At 44.2% G+C, this 21,928-nt stretch overlaps 1 protein-coding gene across 1 annotated transcript in view; it reads right to left on the bottom strand.

Annotated features, from left to right (window-relative positions):
• wnt9a (wingless-type MMTV integration site family, member 9A) overlaps positions 1 to 21,710 on the bottom strand; it is a 35,544-nt gene extending 13,834 nt beyond the window's left edge. Inside the window, exon 1 of the mRNA XM_061256265.1 lies at positions 21,563 to 21,710. Within this exon, the coding sequence (XP_061112249.1) occupies positions 21,563 to 21,654 (92 nt within the window). The 5' untranslated portion in view covers positions 21,655 to 21,710. The remainder of the gene's footprint in view (positions 1 to 21,562) is intronic.
• Positions 21,711 to 21,928: the final 218 nt, after the last annotated feature.

Below are 21,928 nucleotides of genomic sequence, written 5' to 3'. Positions count from 1 at the left end.
AGCCATATTTTTAGCCAGTAACTGAGAGGCTGGAGGGCCAGAATGAACATGGGGCCTTTTTGGAGCTCTTAAAGGCGATTGGAGAGGATTGGAACAGTCCAGACAGGAAAGAGAGTGGCTATCATTGCGATGTGTTTCCTTCAGAGGCATAGACTATAGTAATGAAAGAATGGCCACAAAATGATTGTAGTCAAGTTGTGTTAGTGACAAAAAAAAGTATCAGTATTTGTTTTGTATCATATGTCAACCCATACTGCTATGACCCATTTGCATTCCTCCAATGCACTCCCATAAGCCAGTGACTATTTTACATACTGCAAGCCACACAATACTAATGCCAATCACAAGAGAGGTGCATCACTCCAGTACAGAGACCAGTAGGCTGTATGCAAAGGTTCCATCATTGGGAGAAACTAATGCAGCAGTAACCTGAGAAACCCTTGACGACTTAACCCCACCATTCCCCAAATTTGCTCATCTAAATGTAGCTTGAAATCAATGTTAGCTCCGTGCATTTTTAAGCATTAATTTATTCAGTAGTGTTTATTTTGATTTACCAACTTGGAAAGCTCATGGTACCTCCCACAGAATTCCTGGGATTCATATTCAAAAGGAGCAAATGTGGTGTGTGTTTCAGGATAATCATATGGCTTTGTTTGGAGGACTTCTAGAAACAACCCAAAAATGTGCCTTGAGTTCCAATGTGCTTCACCTCAGTAATATAAATGCAGTTTAGAGGAATGGTATTTGTGAAAAGTATTTAGAAGAATAATGCACAAGATCTGTCGTTTCATCAATTTTCACATTTTGCACATTATACATCATTGGTTCCAAGTATACAGTATTTATTTGCTAATTGAAAGTGACAAAACCATTCTTGTGGTCTTGGCAAAGATTAATTGCATATTACTGTAGAAAACAGGCAGCGTAAGTTTGGGAATAGTCACTGTATTGCTTTCAGAAACTTTAATTTCCTAATGTGAGGATACCAAGTATCCTCACAAGTATTGTTGTCTCATATAGAGTAACAGTTGAGTGTGCATTAAACAGCAAAGTTTGTATTTCTGAATGACTGGCTGATTCCAATTCAGACTGCCTACAACCCTGTCTGAACAGGAGGTGCATTTGTGCATGTTGACACACCTTAACAAAGCTAAGGAACTACAGAGCTTAGAGATGCTCCTCAGCCAACTCAGGGTATGGCCACATGTATTTATGTGTTTATTTTGCAATCGGACCTCTTGATATACTGCAGCTGGGCTGTTCCCCAACAACACCAACCCAGGAGCTCTAGACATGTCTTGTCTGTTGGTTTTGGCCTACCTCCAACTGCTACAGACTGCATACTGAGTGTATGCTATGTAAGAGAGCTGCAGGGTAAAGGAGAACTGTCCCATACATCTAACAATGAACAATATATGGGGAGAAGGATGAGGGTTTGGTGATCTCAGCAAAGGTCACCATATTAACACAGAGGCTGAGACCCCCAGTGAGTCAACAATGTTTTTTTTAACTTTACCTGGCGTCGGTGGCTAACAACTTTTTATCCAAAGTTACACAACTAGTTTGTCAATGTCTAATAAATAATACTAAAGATTAATAATGAAAGAATCAATTAACCAGCACAACCGCACAAAATATAGTTTACATTCAGCTTTGAGTTTTTGCATTTCCCAGCACAGTTTCCCTGATGTTACCATGTTGATTCTGCTAGTACCGTACATAACTTTGAGTTAAATCTTTTTCTTCTTTTTATTATTAGTATTATTATTATTACTACATAACTAAGTAATTCCGTATATGTCCATTTCTGCAATAAATGCGGGTGGTGTTTATTTCAGGAGGGAACTGGTCAGTAATAGTCATAGCACTTTATCTAAGTTCAATGACACTCAGACATAAGCCAGCAGGAAAAGTCACTGCTGGTATACCATTACACAATACTAATTGCAAGGATTTGCTGTTCAAGGAAGTGCTATTTAAATGATGGCTCTCTGGACAAACAGAAGCAGCCTTGGACTTCATTCACATGCATTTGACAGCAGTCAGCAATGGCATTCAGGTTCTCCATATCTCTGAGCCTGGACAGTGGGCCAATGCTGGAGGCTAAATGTTGAACTCATTTTCCTAATCCAAAATAAGTTTAGGTTTCATTTGATTTATATATGAGCTTGCAGCAGGGGCATTCCACTCCATTCCTGACTCCTTAATCTGAACCCAGGTCAGGGCCAGGTCAGCCATCAATGTCATACAAAGCACTCACTTGCTCAGTGCTGTTCAGAGATCAGCAATTGCGAGGGAGATTAGATTGAACAGGGGAGCAGTTTAGATCACAAGTCATACTGCAGCCAGAGCCAATTGTTCATGTAGTCCCAATCATTTAAGACTAGGAATTAAGACTAGGAGCCCACTGGATCATGTATGAGTCTGTATACTGATATACCGTATGAGCAGCCTGAATTTTTACAGATTTAACTACGCATTGTGAAATGTTTACATTTTATGAAAGCCTCAAAAGACGGGGAATTAAATTGATCAGCCCGAATGCTAATATCCGCCTGCTCTACATGAAGGTGTATCTGCACTGGTTGGTACAGCCCTGTATATAAGATTCACTACCGCACTCAGTGTAATATCATAAGCTTTCATTTCTGCTTATGGCACAAATATATGTGATGCAGTTGAATAAATATCTGGACTGATTGATTGACTGATAGAGGTAGGATGACACAAAACCCAGAAGGGTAGTGTTACTCGCACATATTGTGGCAGCAGATCACCGTTCCAGGGAAGTCGGCTTCAGGAGAAGTCAGCCAGGCCTGTTGCTTTGTGCACTGCCTGTGAAAGTGAAAGCAGAGTGTCGCAGCCATAGTTACAGTGAAATGTCGGCCTATTTTGGAGGGAGCGACAGACTCACTCTCATTTCTGCTCTACACATTTAAGGCGTTGCCTCACTCTCTGTAACCCAGACTGGCTGCAGTCTTTTCACAGAACCTTTATGCTTTTAAAAATGCCCAAAACTTTGTGGTCTGAGGGGTTACATATATAGACAAGCGCATACGCATGACTGAGAGGGTGACAGGCAGCTGGGAGTTGACCATGGTCACAAACCAGCCAATCAATGCTTCAGTGCTCTGTGGGCACGATGGTTTTTGTTTTCTTAAATGTAGGGTACATATGTGTGTGGATTAACGACGCATAAATCTCCAGTTCTTGTGGGTCAGTCATCAAGTCATTAGTGATGGAGTAGCATGGATTCTAAGAGCACAGGAAGTCAAAGTCACTTCCTGTCTCCCTCCCGCTATGCAGACCTTCCCGGTGCTAAAAAAAACCCAATTTCACTTCTGGCTGTTTGGCAAGCTCTTAGCAACTTGCGTTGTGAATCCAGGAATGTGCTGATCTTATTTGTCTTGGACTTATTGCGATTAAGATTAGTCTGAGGTAGTTTTTCAGGTTTCAGACAAATTGTTGTTGGATAGCTGCATCCACGCTAAATCAGAAAGTTGAGTCTCCCAAACAATTTCCAATTTCCATAATCTCTCCATCAGCAAGGCCCCAGTGCAGCCAAAATGTCTCCCTAAAACAGTTTCATAATTTGTGCAAAATTATTGGAATTAGGAATAAGGTTGGTGTTGTCTGATCCTGGATCAGTGTCATTACTGACACACAAATAGCAAGAGACACAGCTGGGGCCTGCATTTCTTAACCAACAAACAACCTGGCATTTCCCATGTTCGCGTGTTGCGTGTGTATCAGCGGTCGGGCGGATAAAAGCAACTTTCAGAGAAAAAAGAGCAGCTAATCCCTCCCCCACGCAAAATGCCACTCATCTGCAACAAGCAGAGGCAGCAGCCGTTCCTGCCATTCCTTCAATAATAATACCAGTGTGTAAAAAAAACCCGCTCTGAATAGGAGGCGTGACGTACTGCGACGGAGCCCCAGGGCTTCAGGGGAAAGGGGGAAACTGGGGGTCTTTGACTGGAAAATGGGTGAACATGAACCTGAAGCGGAATGGGTCACGTAGGGTGAGGGGTGAACATGACGGGGGCTGAGGTTGGGGGGGTGTTACCAGCTTTTGGGAAGATCCACAGGTGGACCTTGTACAGGGGAGCTGGGGGAGGGGAGGGATAGCGTGCCACAGTGCTGTCGAAAGGAAACCATGGGAGGGGCAGTGAGAGCTAAACTAAATGGGTGTAAAGGCAATGGGCATAAACGGTCTACGAGGAGGGAAACTAATAAGCTGAAAGGATCAGGTTTCTCCCATACCAGTGCCTTAAAGCCAAGACTGGAAATGTACAAAGTTGAATTCGAAAACAATGATTTACTCCTTTCCCCCAGAAGAAATTGCCGGAAACACAGACAGACAGACAGGGACAGGGCAAGTGTGTGACACAGGGCAACAGAGACGGAGAGGGTGTGAGACAGAGAGTAATAGAGAGAGAGAGGAGAGAAAGGGGCCAATAGTTTGCTGTCATGCTCTTTTACACACGAATGTGCTCGCTTGTCTTTGCATGTCATTTGCGCCTCTCCGGGTGTGTTTACTCAAAGTTTAACGTTCTGCGTTTGTACAGGTTGTAAGCATTATTTTATTATAGCTGCATTCCTCTCCAACTGAGAGCAACTCCGCAAATGTGGGCCCTGGAAAGAGGGCAAAGAGAAGGGTCCCCAACCCCCACCCCCTTCCCCACAACCCAACACACGTACACAAAATGTCTGGCCAGAAGTCATTGCGTTATGTCGCATATACCAAAGTACCACAATTATGTCAAAAATACAGTTTGTCCATTCTCCAGCTTTTCCATAGTACAGTCCCCAAAACAATCTAGGAAGTGGGCGATCCTTTACAGTTCACGAAAGGTGATTATGATCAAGTGACCGATAGCAGCCACTAAATATAGGTGATATCACACATCTCGGAAACATAGCGGGGGGACACGTGTTGCCCACTGACACATTCAATGCAGCTATGACAATCGAGGCCGCAGACAGTAAGGCCTCCGTGTCATCGGGCGGATGGCGCAGGTATTGAATGGTGTGCCATGGGTATTTTTAGATTATTAGTCAAGGAAGCCAGATCCACATAGTGCTAGATGGGATGAGATAGCGGGTAAGCGGTAAGCGAGCGCAGGAAGGTGATGACTGCACAGGAGCGCAGCTCCGGGAGACAGGCCACAGTGCCGCAGAGCCCCTCCCCGGGACAACCTAAACGTGGGATTAGCCTGGCGGCTAAAAGGCAGCCGCAGACAGCGATAGATATCGAAATTCATACTCCAGGAGGATCGGCTGGGGGACCTTGAAACCGGGTCGACCCGCATCGAGAACAGGGTGGGGGTTGGAGGCAGGGGGGTCTACAAAAATCACTTTGTGCCTGAGCTGCTGTGTACTTCTGCAGTACTCCCAGTTGTCGGGATGGATCATTAAAACACAAGGGGAAGTGTGCTCTGCCTGCGACCAAAACATTATTTATTCTTTAGGAATAACTTTCCCCCACATAGCAGCCTTCCAGTCACATGGATGGGGATGACTTCCACATGGTGCTTTTTCACTTCCTAATACATTCTTTTATATATTTTGAATATATTTTGGCATGGGCTGTTACACCTTGAAAACATCTATTACACACCCCTCACATGCCTGCTCAGTCATCACACATTTTCAGATGAATGCTATACATATGTGCACACACGTACCCACACACATACACACACAACCAGTCCACATACACACACTACACATTCACATACATACATCCATGCACACGCATGTACACAAATATGCATGCATATACATGCATACACACAAGCGTAAGAGAGCCGTTAGCGTAAAGTAGTTTTTGAGACTGGAATGCGTCTGGGCAATGCGTGTGATAGCTCCGTCTTGTTTGTTTTGCTTGTATGTGTGTGTTTGCAAAGTTGGCAAGGAAACACACGTGGAATAGGATGCCAGCAGGTGCAGTGGAATTAAAGTCTTTAAGCCAGTTATGATTCGTTAAGTTGTTTGTTCAGCATCTCCTTTTCCATACCACCCTCCCCAGCCTCTTTTAGCTGGCAGCAGCCTAATCTTGTTCATTTCCTTATCCCTCTGTCTTTCATCACATAACGTGGGAGATTGTTTAACTCCTGTTTTATCACAAATTAATGTCAACACCTCATATTGTCCATGTAGTTTCCCTTACATCTCTCTCTCTCCCTCTCTTTCTCTCTCCCTCTCTCTCTCTCTCTCACTCTCTACAGTAGGGAGGGAGTAGCAGGGCTTAAAAAAGTAATTGGGACATTGTGTGAGGTAATTCTGAGGTAACGCACCTCACAATTCACAACTTGCCCCAAAAACAGTTGATGTCAGCAAATGGCTATTCATGTGCTTTGCTGCAGACAGGGTCGGGGGGAGTTTGACGGGAGGTCATGGGTGGCCATACGCGGTCGGAGAGAGGAGGGAGGGGCAAGAGTCAGCTGTTTTGCAGTTATGGATTTGATGTAAAAAAACAGAAAATTTTAAAGTTAGATTGATGGCAACTTGAATTCACTTAAACCAAGGCAAAGGTCCCATTGCTGCAACAAAAAAGAGAGCAGTCATAAAGAACCATTTAATGCAACAAAAAATCTGTGTGTTGCACCCTACATGGAGTCAAAATTCCATATGTCACTCCAAAGCAGCCCCTGATGGGTGCACCATGTGTCGGAAGGCAGAGAGGTGTAATTCCCTGAGTTCTCCCCTGCAGCTGCTCTGAACTGGATTAGCAGTGATTGGCAGCGATATTAATGAGGTGAGACAGAACACTGTGAGGTTCTGGGGGGGGAGGGGGGTATTGAACGAGAAGCTTTAGTTGTTAGGGGGCCGCACTGGCCACCACAAAAATGATGGACATGAACAAACGTTACAGCCACGGCTCCGCCCGTGATTACCGCGCTCAGCATTAGTCTTATCACATTGTAATGGCATTACACTGCTCTGGCAGCCGGCACTATGAGGGACAGTGCCCGTCACCTGGGGGGTCCATCCGGGCTCCTGAGGGACCGTGGTGCCTGCTGACTTCTGATTGCCATGTGCCCCTGGGTCAGTGAGGGGAGGATACAGAGAGATGTCTGGCTGGGCTAAGAAATGCCCCTTCCCACTGGAAGCATCAAGCCTCTGGACAGGACCGGTCTTCCATTACGCACAAGAGGAACACAATTGCACAAAAGAGGGTGTGGTGCATTCAAAAGCACTGCAACCCAGAACCATCACGAAGGAGACAGCTGTTGCGAGCGCGTGTGTAGGGGGTGTGCGTGGACACAAGTACAAGATCCATGGATCCCAATTCACTCGTCACAGTTTAATGTGGTAGCAAAAACTGTACATGCATGCCTGGGCCAGCCATTCAGCCACTGGTCTGATCAGCAGGGGGCACCTCAGAGCACAGCATGGCTTATTGTGCACCACCAATAACTAACTGATTAGCTGGAGTTAGGGCAGAATCTTTACTGTGCCGAAGAACTGTGACTGATCCTGATTGGTCAATCATTGCTAGCGAAGGGAACTCAACTTGTTCATTGGTGGTACGTGTAAGCAAAAGTACTCCATGTCTTAGTCATGGTTGGCCGCAGAGGAATATCCACCGCTGCCAATTATGCAACTCTAACTGTGCCAAAACATGCTGTGACGAACAGAGAAACAAACGGACTTCCTTCCCTGAGCAGTAGCTTTACTCGAGACAGAACCTGAGGGAATTGATTGGTACCAAAAACTCCATAAAAATATAATCTCTTAAGAGGATCAAGCTAAAAACTTGCCGGTGGCTTGACATGCTAAGCACAGCGGTCGGTGGGGGAGTTCCTCGGCTGCTAGCGTGGAATGAGACGCAGGCACGGCACTAAGAGGCACAGTTCTTTAAACAGATGGTGTTCACCTCTGCTTGGGGGGTAGATGGCCTGCCTTCACATGCTCTCCCTCTGAGAGGTCAGCTCTCTGAAACAAAGCCTGTCACAAATCATATCGCGGACATGAAACCAGAGCCATCCAATAACACGAAGGAATGGAACCGATTGGTAAAGATACACACACAGCTACACAAACATACGTGACCTCTGGTTTGAAATAAAACTCTCAAGAACATTTTAAGATACACAGTAATTAGCACTGTTAATTAGCGTTCGCCTATGATCATAACCCATTGCCATCGAGGCCTCCTTCACGGGGCTTGGAGATGACATGTCCATGCCCCCGGAGACATTTTGTGTCTGAGAAACCAAAGCCAAACACTGAGAGGCATTATGAGCAGGGTTCTGATCTGGCAGTAATCTCACGCAATGACACCACAAACATGTATTCCTGGCAGCCCTGAGAATTGGTCAGCCCCCTGTCCCTCCTAAAACCCGTTTGTGACATGTTCAACCTCATTATTTCAAATTGCTAGTGACAACATGGACCCTAGCAATTACAGGCACTCCACCTCGCCATAATCCAAACAGACTTCATTAATGAAAATGTTTTACTTTTTAAAAATGTTGGAAGGGGGCAAAGAAACCACAGTCACAGATGATGAATCATAGCCAAATGTTATTTTTCTGGATTTTGTGAGAAAAGGAGGAAGGGGAAAATGGACAAGCAGAAAAACGCGTAAAACAACCACGCACGCATCTTCCCACACGTTGCTGTCACACAGGCCAGGGTGAAACTGGCTCAGAGCTATGCAGAGTAACAGGGGATTAATAAGCAACAGATGTGACCGAGGGCCCATGGCAAAGGGCTTGCTCGTCCTGGCAATAAATAGCCGCTATATCTTCAGAAATAATAAGCTATGTAGACGAGATCTGCAGATGTGTAAAAGCAAAACTCCCCTGCACACCGGCCGCCTGCCCCCCCGCTCCATTTGGATTTGATCTAATCCTTGGCCCCCGCTTTCAGAATGTGCTCTCCCTCAGCCGGGCTGATAACGTCCATTCACTCCTCCTTGTCCGTGGGTGACTGATGCTTGCTGTCGGAGGGAAAGGGGGCTTTTCTCTTGCCGTTAAGCTGGCTTACCCTCCATCCACACAGCTCCAGATTGGCTGAGAGCTGTACCTGGTGCCTGCTCTTGACCCGATGGAGACCCTGGCAAGGCCTGCTTGCTCCTGTGACTTGGCAGTAGCAAACGCACAGCTGTTTTACTGAATCAGCGCCACCATGTCCTCTCTTACCCTAGGCCTGCTGGGATTTTTTTTTACAGTCCCAAGGTTTTGAGGATAGCAGCTATGGCGGTGTCTCCCCAAGAGTCCCACAAAAAATTCTACTCTCCTCTGTTTATCTCAGTGTGTTAGTGATTTCATAAAGAAGTGATCCCGATTTTTCTTTTTGTGCTTTTTTATACTTTAATAGATACAGGTTTGGCCCTCTGTCCCTTTATATCTGCTCTTTTATGCCGGCTTTCCTGAAAGACTTTTATGATTCTTGCTCAAGAAGAGCCAAGAGCACTGTGTCTAAGGGCTAATATCAAGTTTCAGGACCATGCTAATACCCTATGTTAACTGAGGTGTGTATATAGACATTGGCAACGTGTCAGTATAGTTTGGTTAAGACTAAGACTGAACAAATTTCTGAACACTGAGACTAAACTTGAGATTTCAGGTTGATGGCTCAGAGCCAAAAAAATAAACTAAGGTCTCCCAGGACAGTATCCTTCTCAAATCCTGGTGAAATCCTGGTACACGCCTGGTTTCAGCCAATATGAACATAGAGCTAGACCACATACAGATTTTTAAAAGGGCGGTCATCTTTTGTACGCCACCTGAGAACTACATTGAGGTGATAACATGGAACCCGCCCTCCCTGTTCAGCTGTTGAGTATGGAACATATGCTGAGAAGTTCCTGCCTATGTGATATTACATTCTGTTCAAATACTGAAACTTAATAAGAGGGGCGCTCTGAGACTGTTCGGTTCCAAGGCCAACAAATCGTTCAATAAACCTAGAAAACAAATACTACCATTAACATGGTATTCAACCATTCACATCCAAATATTCAACGGAGGAACACAGGCCCAGGAATGGTATTCATCCCAGCTGTACAAGCTATTAATGTCCCGGACAATAAAATGCACGTCCAAAAGACTCTTCACCAGAATATACATTCAATATGTTTAAAATGTTCAAAAATCCATATGCTCACAAAGCTGTCTGAGAGCACTCTTTCTATAGACAAATGTAGAGCCTTCTCAATTACCCAAGAAGACTTATTTGCATACCCAGTCCACAAATTCAGACATGTAATTTATTAGATAGCAGTTGGCAAAACTTTATATTTTTTGAAGTTTCAACAAGGTATATTAATCTAAATTCTGTCTACATACTAGACATTCCCTTGTCAGACACAGGACTAACCGCCACCCCTAGTGGATGGAATTAGTAAATGCCTGAAGCAACAACAGGAAAGTGCAGAAAGAACAGCCATAACTCCACCCCTCAGACAACAGGTGCTGCCTGTGCAGATGTGTGTGTGTACGCTTGTGCCTGTGCGTGTGTCTGTGCACTCGTTTGTGTGGGTGCACGTGTGCGGTGCCCAGGAGTCAACACATCTAAGAGGCGACCCTGCTGAACCTGCTCAAACTGCAAACGAGACACAGCAACTCTCCATTCAGTCTCAACCTGCAGATTGTGTGGTCTGGGACCCGCCAGGTCTGGGCCCCAAACGGGGCAATTACTCCAAACGAATAGCAGTCATTCCCTCCAGCTGTTCACCCAAAACTAAGCCTTTTCTCAGACATGGCCTCCCGGCCCTGCAATGAGCGAACCCAAAACATGGGGAGATGTGTCAAACAGAGCAAGTTAGTCTGAAGGCCAAGCAAAAGCAAAGGGGGCTTGTTAGAGAATCATAGGTGAACACTCTTGTTTTAGCCTGTCCATAAAAGGTCACACCAGCCAAGGCAAAACCTCGCTTACGTCAGATTTGGGACATTCCTGGCAGAACGTCATTGTCACTGAGCTTAGAAGTCATTGGAAAAGACATCATAAAACCAGGATAATCTGCAGGCCTTCATATTCCCACAGTGGCAGAGGTTGAGCTGCATTCCTCTGCCATTTGTAAGATGGCTCTGACCGAAATAGGAAAGCGAATTAAACCGCCTGTAAGCAAGAGGCGCAGATGAGCGGCTGTACCCCGCCTTCCACTGCAGGCCTGGCTACAGGTTCCCTCCTCCCTCCCCGTATTTCAGCAGTCAGAATTAGCGCGCTCAAGAGGAAACAAAGAAGTATGTCCTAAGGTTCAGGTGCACTTTGGAAAGCTCAGACCAGGTCCGGTCCGGTGTATTACTGCGCTGCCCCTGCCAGGAGCAGAGGAAAGTGTGGTTTGTCATGCTTCTCCAGCATCAAAAACTCAAGATTCCCTTCAGAAGCAGAACCTGCATGAGCATGCCACACAGGTAATGCCTTGGGACCAGTGGGACTGCAGCATCATTCTACAAACTATAGTCAATTAGTTCATCAAATCATGTTCAATGGCTTTTAGAAATTAGTACAGTGAGCATTTTGAAAACTTAAAAGATGTTGGTAGCACACAGTACAATTTGTACCATATAGTCACCTGACTGTGCTCTTTTCTCTTTGATTATTGCAAAGGGTAAAAATAAATGATTAGGCGATGTCCAGTGAGAGTTGTTTCAATAAAACAGAGGAAAAAATTGTATCCTGGTTTATTTGTATCTTTTCCTTGCCTGGTAATGCAATGGAGAGTCTATGTGTTGATGCTAACAAAGCTAATTTCAAGGCACAGATAGGTGACCCTTCATTTTTCCACACACAAATTCTCAGCACTTTATTCTTCAAGGAATTAATTCCCATGACTCAGATTTCTTCAAAACCCCCCTCATTTCAGCAAAAGCAACTTTCCCAGAAGACGAAAGAGAGAGGATGTGATACACAGCTTGTTACAGAAAAGCTGCATCCCACGACGGGAAAATTTGTTCTGGGAATGACACACACAGGACATGACCCACACTAGTGTCACCCCCAACCCTGTCCAGAGGACTTCAGATTCCAATCAGGAATCGGATCCTCCTATCCTATTGTACCTCAGGATAAGGCCCTTAACACAATAAAAAATGGTACAGAACGCAAGGGCTGTTTGGGGCCGGAGCACGGAGGGGGTGGAGCCGTCTGGACCGTGAGGAGTAAGGGGGAGCGAGGTGCGCTAAGAGGTTTAGCCACTCTGTGGGGTCAGCGGCCCGGCAGTGCACAGCGTGTGACTGGCACTGGTTGGATGCAGTACAGTGACAGTGACCACATGACTCTCACGCCATGGCACACAGTGTGTTGTGGCCCCATCGCGCCGAGACACCACACACACACACACATATACTCACTGCACACATGCACAGGCACACACATACCGTACATTCACTCAGTGTACACATACTGTATATGCGCTTGCACTGCAAACACACAGAGGCATAGCCACATGCACATAAACACACTGTACACACATAGTCAAGCACGTATGTATATGCACACACAACCACACTCACCGAACATACAGTACACACTAACGTACAAAAGCATGCACAGACAAGGAGCATACACTTAAATATGGTGTAGGACACTTTATACACACACTTCATGTCAATTCTACACATACACATTATTCAGAACATAGGCACAACTACTGACTTTTACAGGCAACAAATCATTTTGAATGTATTATATAATGTAGCGTATATTCACATCTAAAGCAGAGCTGTAGTTCTGCTTCCCAGATTGAGTACATTTGGACTTATATAAACTCTGCTAGAGTCAAATGAATACTCAGTATTTCATTGTGTTGTGCCCTTGAGCAAGGTGCTTACCCCAAACTCTTTCAATTAATAACCACCTGAATAAATGGATATCAGCCAAATAATAATAATGTTATTATTATTATATACTGGACATGGGTGTCTAAAAAGCACACAAGTAACAAAGATAAACAGGTAAATAGTAATAATAATCTGAACTTTTAGAATATTTATTCAGCAGATGTCCATGAATATACTGACTAAGACTTGCGGTACCTACTTGTCCAGCTAGATACATACATGTAAGCATAATTGCACAGGTTGCATACGATATTGCATACAGATATTGCGAGTTTAGGGCATACCCGGAGAGCAATGACATTATCAGAACAGTGGCTATTCTCAATCAGACAAGGAGAAATGTGAGTGTCTAAGTTTAGTCATATTATTTACAGTTATTTATTGCTGCAGTCAGATTATGAGGTTTATTTTCCACCAGGCTCGTGGGACTTCAAACAGGCAGGCTGAAAATCCAAGCAGCATTGTAAATCTACACTTAAGCCATACCTGTACACAACCTTTCTTCAACTGTAGGCAAAAGTTCCTCAAAGTTCCTATGAAAAGGCCATGTCAAGGTCTCTTCAATTGCAGTCTCCCGGAGTTGCACATAAGGCAACACACGGAGAACCATGGTTTATTTGTCTTCTTCTTCAGTACAATATGACCACACGTCACTGACAGCAGCCTAGCACTGTGGCCAGCAGACAGCAATTCTTTTAGAGCATGGTTCCATTACATTACATTAATGGCATTTGGCAGACGCTCTTATCCAGAGCGAAGTACAACAAAGTGTTCCGTATTAATGTGCTATTCATTATTAATAACTGCATTATACATTCTTTAAAAATACATTTGCAATGAGTATTGTGCATTGTTACATATTTGTAAATATGTTATTAGGCTAGCCAGATGAAACACATTCCATAAAACCCAAAAAGACAAAAATATATGCAATGAATGTCATGGTCTGTCCCAGGATTCCCTGATTCCCAGTCTGTTTGTCTATGTGGGTGTGTCTGTCTTCCCTCGTTTGCTCATTTAGCTCACCTGTTTTGTGTTTTGTGTCCCCATTACATGCTCCCTTTACATTCTTGCCAAGATCGTCTCAGCTTTTCTCTGTTTCGTTCCAGCATTTTGTTTGTTTCTGCCTGACTGTTCTTGACTATTTTGCCACTGGATTTCCCTGCTTGGTTTTTGTGATTTTTTTCTTTATTTAGTCCCGTCTGTTGTCTGCTCTTGGGTTTCCAATTCACATTCATTAATCATTCAATGAAAATGCACAAGATACAGCAACAGCATGTGTCATAAACTTGTGCTCAAGCTCAATCAATGAAGTGTATCAAACTGAGCAATGGTGAGGATCTGTTCAGCTTTATACATAAATGGATCCCTTAAACAGTTCTGCTACTTGTTAGGGCACTGCATCCTTTTCACCCTGTCATTTCTGACAGGGTACTACTTTGAAAATGTGGTTGTGGCCATGCAATGCAGATCCGCATGGTGGTTAGCAAAGCTGTCCCTTTGTATAATGAGAGAGTGAGGCTCGAGACTCATGTACATGGGTGGGACTGCCAGGGTAGGACACAGGGGCCTTCTGAAAATGTGTCCCATCTGCTGCCCCCCCCCCCCCCCCCAACACTGCTTTCTCTCTCTCCCTCCCTCCCCTCTGGTGCTCCTGTTTATCATTGACAGGTGAGGCTGCCACTCACCCAAGCTGACAGGCCATTTAGTTGGAATGAAGGGAAGAAATAAAGTCTGGCACCAACTTCCTCCCAAATCTCATCGGAGAACCACCTTCCTGCCAGGGGTCCAGCAGCTCCATTTTTAAAATTTTGTGTGTGTGCGTATGTCTGCATGTGCGTGCTTGTGAACGTGAATGCACGTTGCACATACCTTGCGTGTCTGCAGACTGGACTTTGCGGTCCTTTGTCTGTTCTCTCTCGCTCTCTCTTACTCTCGCTTGCCCTTTCTCTCCTGTTTTCTCAGTGCGGCTGGGCAGCCAAGCAGGTGTATTTGGACTGGAGCCAGGGGCTGACTAAAGGAAAGACCTGGATTCTTTGGCTGTTTAAAATTTCATCCGGTGGGGAAAGGAAGGCTGGCAGCACTCATGCTATTCTACCCAGAAAAGAGAACTGTGTGCATGGGACTGCGAGTGAGGTGGAGCAGGTTGGACATGCTAGGCTTGCATTTTTATCATAATAATATTAGGACAGCAAAGGCATTCTTCTGATGGTTAAGACAATGGCCTGGGAGTATTCTAGAGAGAGAATAAGAGACTGAAAAGGAGGCTACTCCTTCGTGGCTGGAGTAGTTAAAACATGTCAAATCTCTTCATGCAGCGATTCTGTGAATCCAAGATGGCATTGCAGCTTTGCAAAACTAACCAAAAAACATAAAATATCAAACTTAAAATTGAGTATGTATGGAACAATTTATAGTTACAGTATGGTGAGCTAAACCACATTCAACAAAATATGCTGTGTCCTTCCCATTATATAGAAACAATATGGCTGCTGTCCAATGATAGATGCACTGCCATAGAAAGCAGGCAGAATCTCACTTGTGAGTGTGACAAACTCTGTAACACATAATGGCCGTAGGTGATGAACACAGACCTGAGCTATGTGTGGCTACGTCATTCTGCTCATATTCGTCAGGTCGCACATCTGCTTCTGACATTCTCATGAGACAGAGACAGAAACTGGGCTGCGCTTTGATAAGCTGAATAATGCCAGCCTCTGTAATTACTATTGGCTCAGTGTCATGAGCCGTGTGTTAGCAACCGCACCTGCATTCTGTCATTGCTTTCTAACTCACCCCTGTCTTTCGTCCCACCTGTGAAGAACAATGCTGTGTCCCGTCTCATAAGAGTTTCTCTGTTGCGTATATGAGGACAATTCGCCCATGAAGTGTACAGATGACAGTGTTGGAACCAGACAGTGTTTTAAAAAGCCAGTATTTCAGAACTGTGGTCTCCTTGGCAGCCCAAACATACCAAAATGATAAAACCTTCCGACGCAAATGGGCCAAGAGAATTTTAACGACATTCCCAATCACTGCAATACTGTGCAATTGCAGTGGGTTACATGCAACAATCTGGCACTCGAGCACACCCTGAGGTTTGTCCAAAAAAAAAGGAGAAAGAAATAAAATCATAATGAAAAATCATTAAGCGGATTGCCAGCACTGGCTGGGGATTGACTTGATGATGTTTGAAATGATTGGTGTGGGGTGAGAAAGGAGCTCAAATTATATATTGCGAAAGCACATTGTATCCGTGAGCAGGAAAAAACAACGCATTATCGCTGTATTTAAAGACACAACTTACTGAGTGGTCCACAGTAAACGCTATTCTCACCACTCATCCAATCACTTCATATCAAACTGCAGGGAATTATGGGACACAAGGAATTTTGACAAAATTGAGCTGATTAAGACAAAATTTACAGTCATTAATTTGTCATTTTTTATTTCTGCATGACATGGCCTTTGGATGAAAGCGAACCTAATTTGTAATAAAGAAATTTGTATTCCCTTTACTTGTATGTGCACTGATTGATTGAGCACTGATTGTTCCGGAAGACCTTATTCCGGAAATGGAAATCAAATAGATTGGCATATTTCACAGTGAAGGTCGGGTATTGGTTAATGTCAAAGGAGCAATTGCAGATGCCCATGAGCACTCTTTACATTGAGTTGAGAGGAGGGGTGTTGGGGGTTGGTGTTTACATTGTCTCCTAAATGGGGCATTGCTTTTTCATAACATATTTCTCAGAGGAATGCAGAGTCTCTTTGCACTAATGGGCTTAAGCCAGTTTTGTGGTAGCGCGAAAGTGCCTACTAATCCACTGATATGCTACCAAAATTGTGCTCTGTGTCTCAGTTTGGCCACAGTTTGGAGCAGAATCATGTGACTCTTTAAAAAAGGATAAGAAAAACCTCAGAGTCCTTTTTCCTATGGAAGCTAAAGGGCATAAAACTGCCTCTTCTCCAAAGCATCCGACCACAGTTAAGGTAACTGGAAACTCATTTTTTGCCCTGAAATTTATTTACACAAGGTCCTGTGCTTTTTGATACGGCTGTTTTTGCATTTCATTTCCCACTCTCCTTAGGTTACACATTAGAACGGCTACAAAGTGCTGAGAGGGAGCTGACCCGGTCACAGTGGCTGCTCCACCTAGTGGATGCTGCATGAACTGCAGGTGCTCCACAACATGCCCCCCCAGGCCAGCCAAGGTCACTCTCCTCACTGAACAATATCAGCTATACAGTTCCCCAGATGAATTGAATGACAAATGTGTGACAATATTTGCTAAAGGGGACAGGTTCCTTTCTGGAGAAAGGTAGAAGAGAATGCGTAGCTACTGAGTTGAGAAAAGACGCAGGTTTGCGAAAACACATGCCTCGAGCTGCCTGCTTACACTTGTGGCTACTTCCTTCCTGTCAGGCTTGGGAGGACCCTCACCCCAGTGAGGAACGGTAAGCAGTGCCCTTCTGGGAGCCTTCCTGGCCAACGGCTGAGCCCCGCCTGTGAGTTCTGCCGGTTTCCCCCTCTCCCGCCCACCCTCGCCTCTTCCCGCCGCCCGTGCGTCAGAGCAATCGTGCCTTAAGACCCCATAATGAGGGCTCAACACAACCATCTAGGTGACACCTCACCCCTCCCCAGACCTCTAATCCTTAATGAGTAGTAATTACCCCGCATCCCATTTCCCACCGCCAGGACGCCGGCACGTGCACAGAAAGCAGGTGCCAGAACAGGGAAACGCTCCCACGGAGGAACCCGGGTCTGCAAGACTACTTTGTGTGGCTCCCTGCGGTGACAGATGCACTGCACGGGACGTTTCATAAACACGCAAAGCTCATGATCGCATATGATGCCATGAAAAATAAACAATACTTGCTAAGTGAGACACACTGTAATTATAGCGGGATTCAGTATAATTAGGTTAAGTTACGGCCTGAAACCCGTACCTGGCTTTGTATCGGTTTCGCCAACCAAGAAACGGAAGAAAAAGTTGAATACAATAGTTGAATTATTCTGCTTTATTTAAAAAATTGTGTTCTCTGTGTTTGCCAGATCACCAATGAAGCCACTCACACTTGCACATGTGTGCATACACTCAAACGCATAACCTCGTGCAAACTGCACTGTGCTGCCAAATATCATCTAATGAAGGGAAAACGAATAGCACTTAAGTTGTACACCCACCACAAAGAGAGGAAACAATAAACTATTAGGATATGAGGAAGGGAGATCTACCTGATAGGGCACTGAAGTGTGTGGCGCATGATGTCACTGGCGTGTCAAAACAACGCCCCATTGTTAGGGCTACTTCACTGTACATGCAGTCTGAGGGCCACAGTTACGTAGCTGACTGTTACGCAGAGGTCAAAGGCTGGGAAAGATGCAGTGGGAATGAAGTACCAGAACATTCCAGCCATGTGAGACCCCTGTATATTGCCTTTAAAGTAGCAGAAATGCTTGTGTTCATTAAATGTGGCACAACACAGCCTTTATCTCACCATGTTTTTCATTACTTATACATAAAATAACTGTAGCATTATTGAAAATAGACACTGTATCAAACTTTTCTTCTTTCACCTTCACACAGGGCTGCAGTGTGTTCCAGAGAGGCAGCGCTACGGATCGTTCATTCCCTCGGAGACGAGCACCTGCCACAAGAGGCCGGAGAAGGAAAGGGGAGCATTTACATTCTTGTGGCCGAGGATGACAATTTGAGCGGCCGCTGTGCTCCGCAAGGAATCCCACCCCGCCCTTTACTGCACGCACGGAGCCTGTGTTTACGCTACACTCACGCTCCACCGCCCAGGGGAAATTGGGTATGCTCGCATTTGCCATCTATTTTGAGTAAATCAGTACCCAAGAATTCCTCCGGTGCCTAACGCTCGTGGTGGGTATTTACTGGAACGGGTCTGCATGTGTTTCGGGTGTTCCGCAACACATCGGACCGTTTCCTCTTCTTTTCTCAAATTATGTGGGGTACCCTTTCAGGTCATCTGTTCTGCACTGAGGGGGAGTTCAAACATATCCATTGATGTTATGATTTTCTTTTCTTTCTTTTCTTTGTCTTTTTTTTTTTCAATTCGATTGTATCTAATGCTCAGTGTAAAGCAGAACCAGGTGTCGGACCTCCTTTCATATTCACTTCAAATACAGGGTGCCCGTCGGCTTTGAAGATCCTACCGATACCTTCCTTTGCACTTGAGAGACTGGCCATAAGTTACACAACCTATAGAAGGAGGGGATTAAAAACAGGTGCTGCTTAAGCAAGAAAAAAACATTTTATCAGCTGTTGCCTGAATACACACCTTTTTTAGACTTGGTATAGTCTAAATGTACGGCTTTCAATTGGTACTCACTTTCAGAAAACAAACCTAATTTTAAGAAAGACAAGTATTAATCTGGAACACAATAAACAATTCAGACCTCTCATGCAATGTCAATAATAGCTGAGCAATGCTGACTTGTCAACAGGAACATGAGCTGGATATGTAGGAGGAAGGCACACGCTTGCATGGTGGCTACCCACTACTACAGACTGTTTATGATACCTGTCACTGTGGAGACTCATTAGGTTGTATATTGTATTATATTTTCATTCATGAATCTTAAGTCCCAGAACTGCATTGAAGAACTGAGATGAGTTATTTGGCAAAAGCTACCAGTTGTCCTCTCACCAGATTAACTGTGACAGCAGCCTTCTGATTAGTTCAGAAAATGTTTTTTTTTTCCAGTTTTATTTGCACTCAGTTTAAGTAAGCCATTGTCTGTCTCAATCAGATAATGAGAATATGTGCATTGTACTTTTACCATGACATAAAAGTTCACCTAGAGATTTTTTTCCTGACAAGTACAATTCCACCAAAAAAAAAGCTTTGAACTCAGTCTTCAAATCATAATCCTTTCCTCACTTTGATGTTCCAGGCATATATCTGGCCAAAGTTGACAGTATTTTGCCAATTCATTGGGGTACAATAAAGGTCTGAACCTACAAACATAGAGCAAAAAAACCCATGAGAACCCCAAGAGAATTATATCATATTATATCACAGAAACACTAATACAAGTTGCACCTGTAGAATTTTCGCACAACATTATGGGAAAGCATTTGCAATGTTGTCAGTTACCTATAACACTGCAGCAAAAGGAAAATAGTATACTTTGCCAGACTAAAGCTCCCTGCAGCTTTTCAGACTTATGTCAGAAGTAGGAAGGAAACCTGAAGGAGGCCAACAGAGTGAGGCAAAGTTCCTTTCTGGACAGCCACCTGTGTGCAGCAGCAGACGTATGCCAGCTGCACCTTGGGAACGACCCTACCTCATATCTTCCTGGTCATTATAGATTATTTTAACCCAATCTGGTTCAACTGTTTGTCACAAAATACTATTTCCATCTTCTACACACATTCTACCAAAACTGGAATCAAAATATTGCCTGTCATGCATTTTCTTTCAGTGGATACCAAGTAGCTCGGGCTAGCTTCCTACCGAATTCACTTTTTAATCTGTTTCGTTGTGGGTGAGTTATTCACACATTAAAACGGAGAGAGGCTTTGCATGTTACTGTCAGATGTGGACGACAATGCATGGAACTTTGATGTCTACCGTGCATCACCAAAATGACTCCATATGGCAGCTTAGCTCGAAGTTGCTGTATATTTATTCTGCAGAATGGTTGAATTCATAAGCGTTGCTTAATGTCATCGTTGAAATCCCCAGTCGCATAACTTGCTGACTAAAATTAGTGCAGTTCAACATTTATAGAGGCAACGCGGAAGCTATAAATTCAAGACACATTCTTTCACTTCTGTTTAAACTTTTATTAAACTTAGTAGGAGCGCATAACTGATGCCAGAATTCGCCGTCCGCTGTTTATGCTGGAGAGGAGATTCAGATTTTCTGTGTGCACCGAACAGGCGTCTCGGCCACCGGTTCGGTGGGCTACTTCACTTTATTGCTACCAGCTGCTGCCCGGGCAGTTTTCTCATGCCACTTGATTCATTGCTCTTTTATTTCGTGCACTATCCTATTGTCAAATGTTTAATATGAAGGATGATATTAATGTATTATAATTGTATGCATGACTTCGTTTAAATCCATTACAAATGAAATGTTAAAATTAACGAACACTAGCCTACTGCTGGCTACCTGTTTCTAGTTGCACCATAAGTTGTTGGAGGAACCCCTACTGTATTAGCCTATTAATATATTATTAATGACAGCACCAAGCGCCCCGGGTGGGCTTGGGGGTAATAGATAATAGCTTGTGATGGTGCCTGCCGATTTTTCGAAATCTAGCAAAATCACACGAAACGTAGTCGGCTACAGTTGTAGAAACGCCTTAGCACTAGATCAGAAAACCCAAAACATACGTAGCGCTCCAAAGAGAATCCAGGCGCTCCCACCGGCTGAATACCACACAAAAACTCTCTTACCGCGGTCTGTACGCCGGCTGCCACCTGCACTATTCTCCACAGGTCGTATCATGCTATGCAACAGCACTTCAAATGGCTACATTTAAATCATTATTATTATTATTATTATTATTATTATTATTATAGATCCATATGAAAATCATGGTGATTGCGCCATGTAGCCTAACATTAGCGTTTATCAATATTAACAATATGATATGTCAGTACTACTATGTAATCAATAATAATAATAATAATAATAATAATAATAATAATAATAAGTTAATAAAGTGCTTCATACCTCATTCAAGGCTGACATTTGGCTACAGAAAACATAAGTGGACCTACCCGAAATAAGCAGTGGTTGGTCCAGGCAAGCCGAAAAGGAGGACTATGACCGTGAACGATAACCATCCCAGGAGTAGGTGTCCATCCAGCATTTTGCTGCGGCTCCAGGGCAGATCATTTCGTTTCTCCTGAGTTGCTGTGTAAAGTTGCTAGTTGTACGATCGGCACTTCTTATACTGAGTGAGTGTGCGCTCCTCCCATGAACAGAGCGCAAGCGAGAGAGAGAGAGAGAGAGAGAGAGAGAGAGAGAGAGAGAGAGAGAGAGAGAGAGAGAGAGAGAGAGAGAGAGAGAGTAGTAAAGGAGGTGGAAATAGTATCTTCACAGTTATACGCATGGAAGGAAGTTGGACTACGCTACAGTGTGTC

Source organism: Conger conger, chromosome 9, assembly GCF_963514075.1.
Source record: "Conger conger chromosome 9, fConCon1.1, whole genome shotgun sequence".
Classification (NCBI taxonomy): domain Eukaryota; kingdom Metazoa; phylum Chordata; class Actinopteri; order Anguilliformes; family Congridae; genus Conger; species Conger conger.
This window is presented reverse-complemented; position numbering and strand designations above follow the sequence as displayed.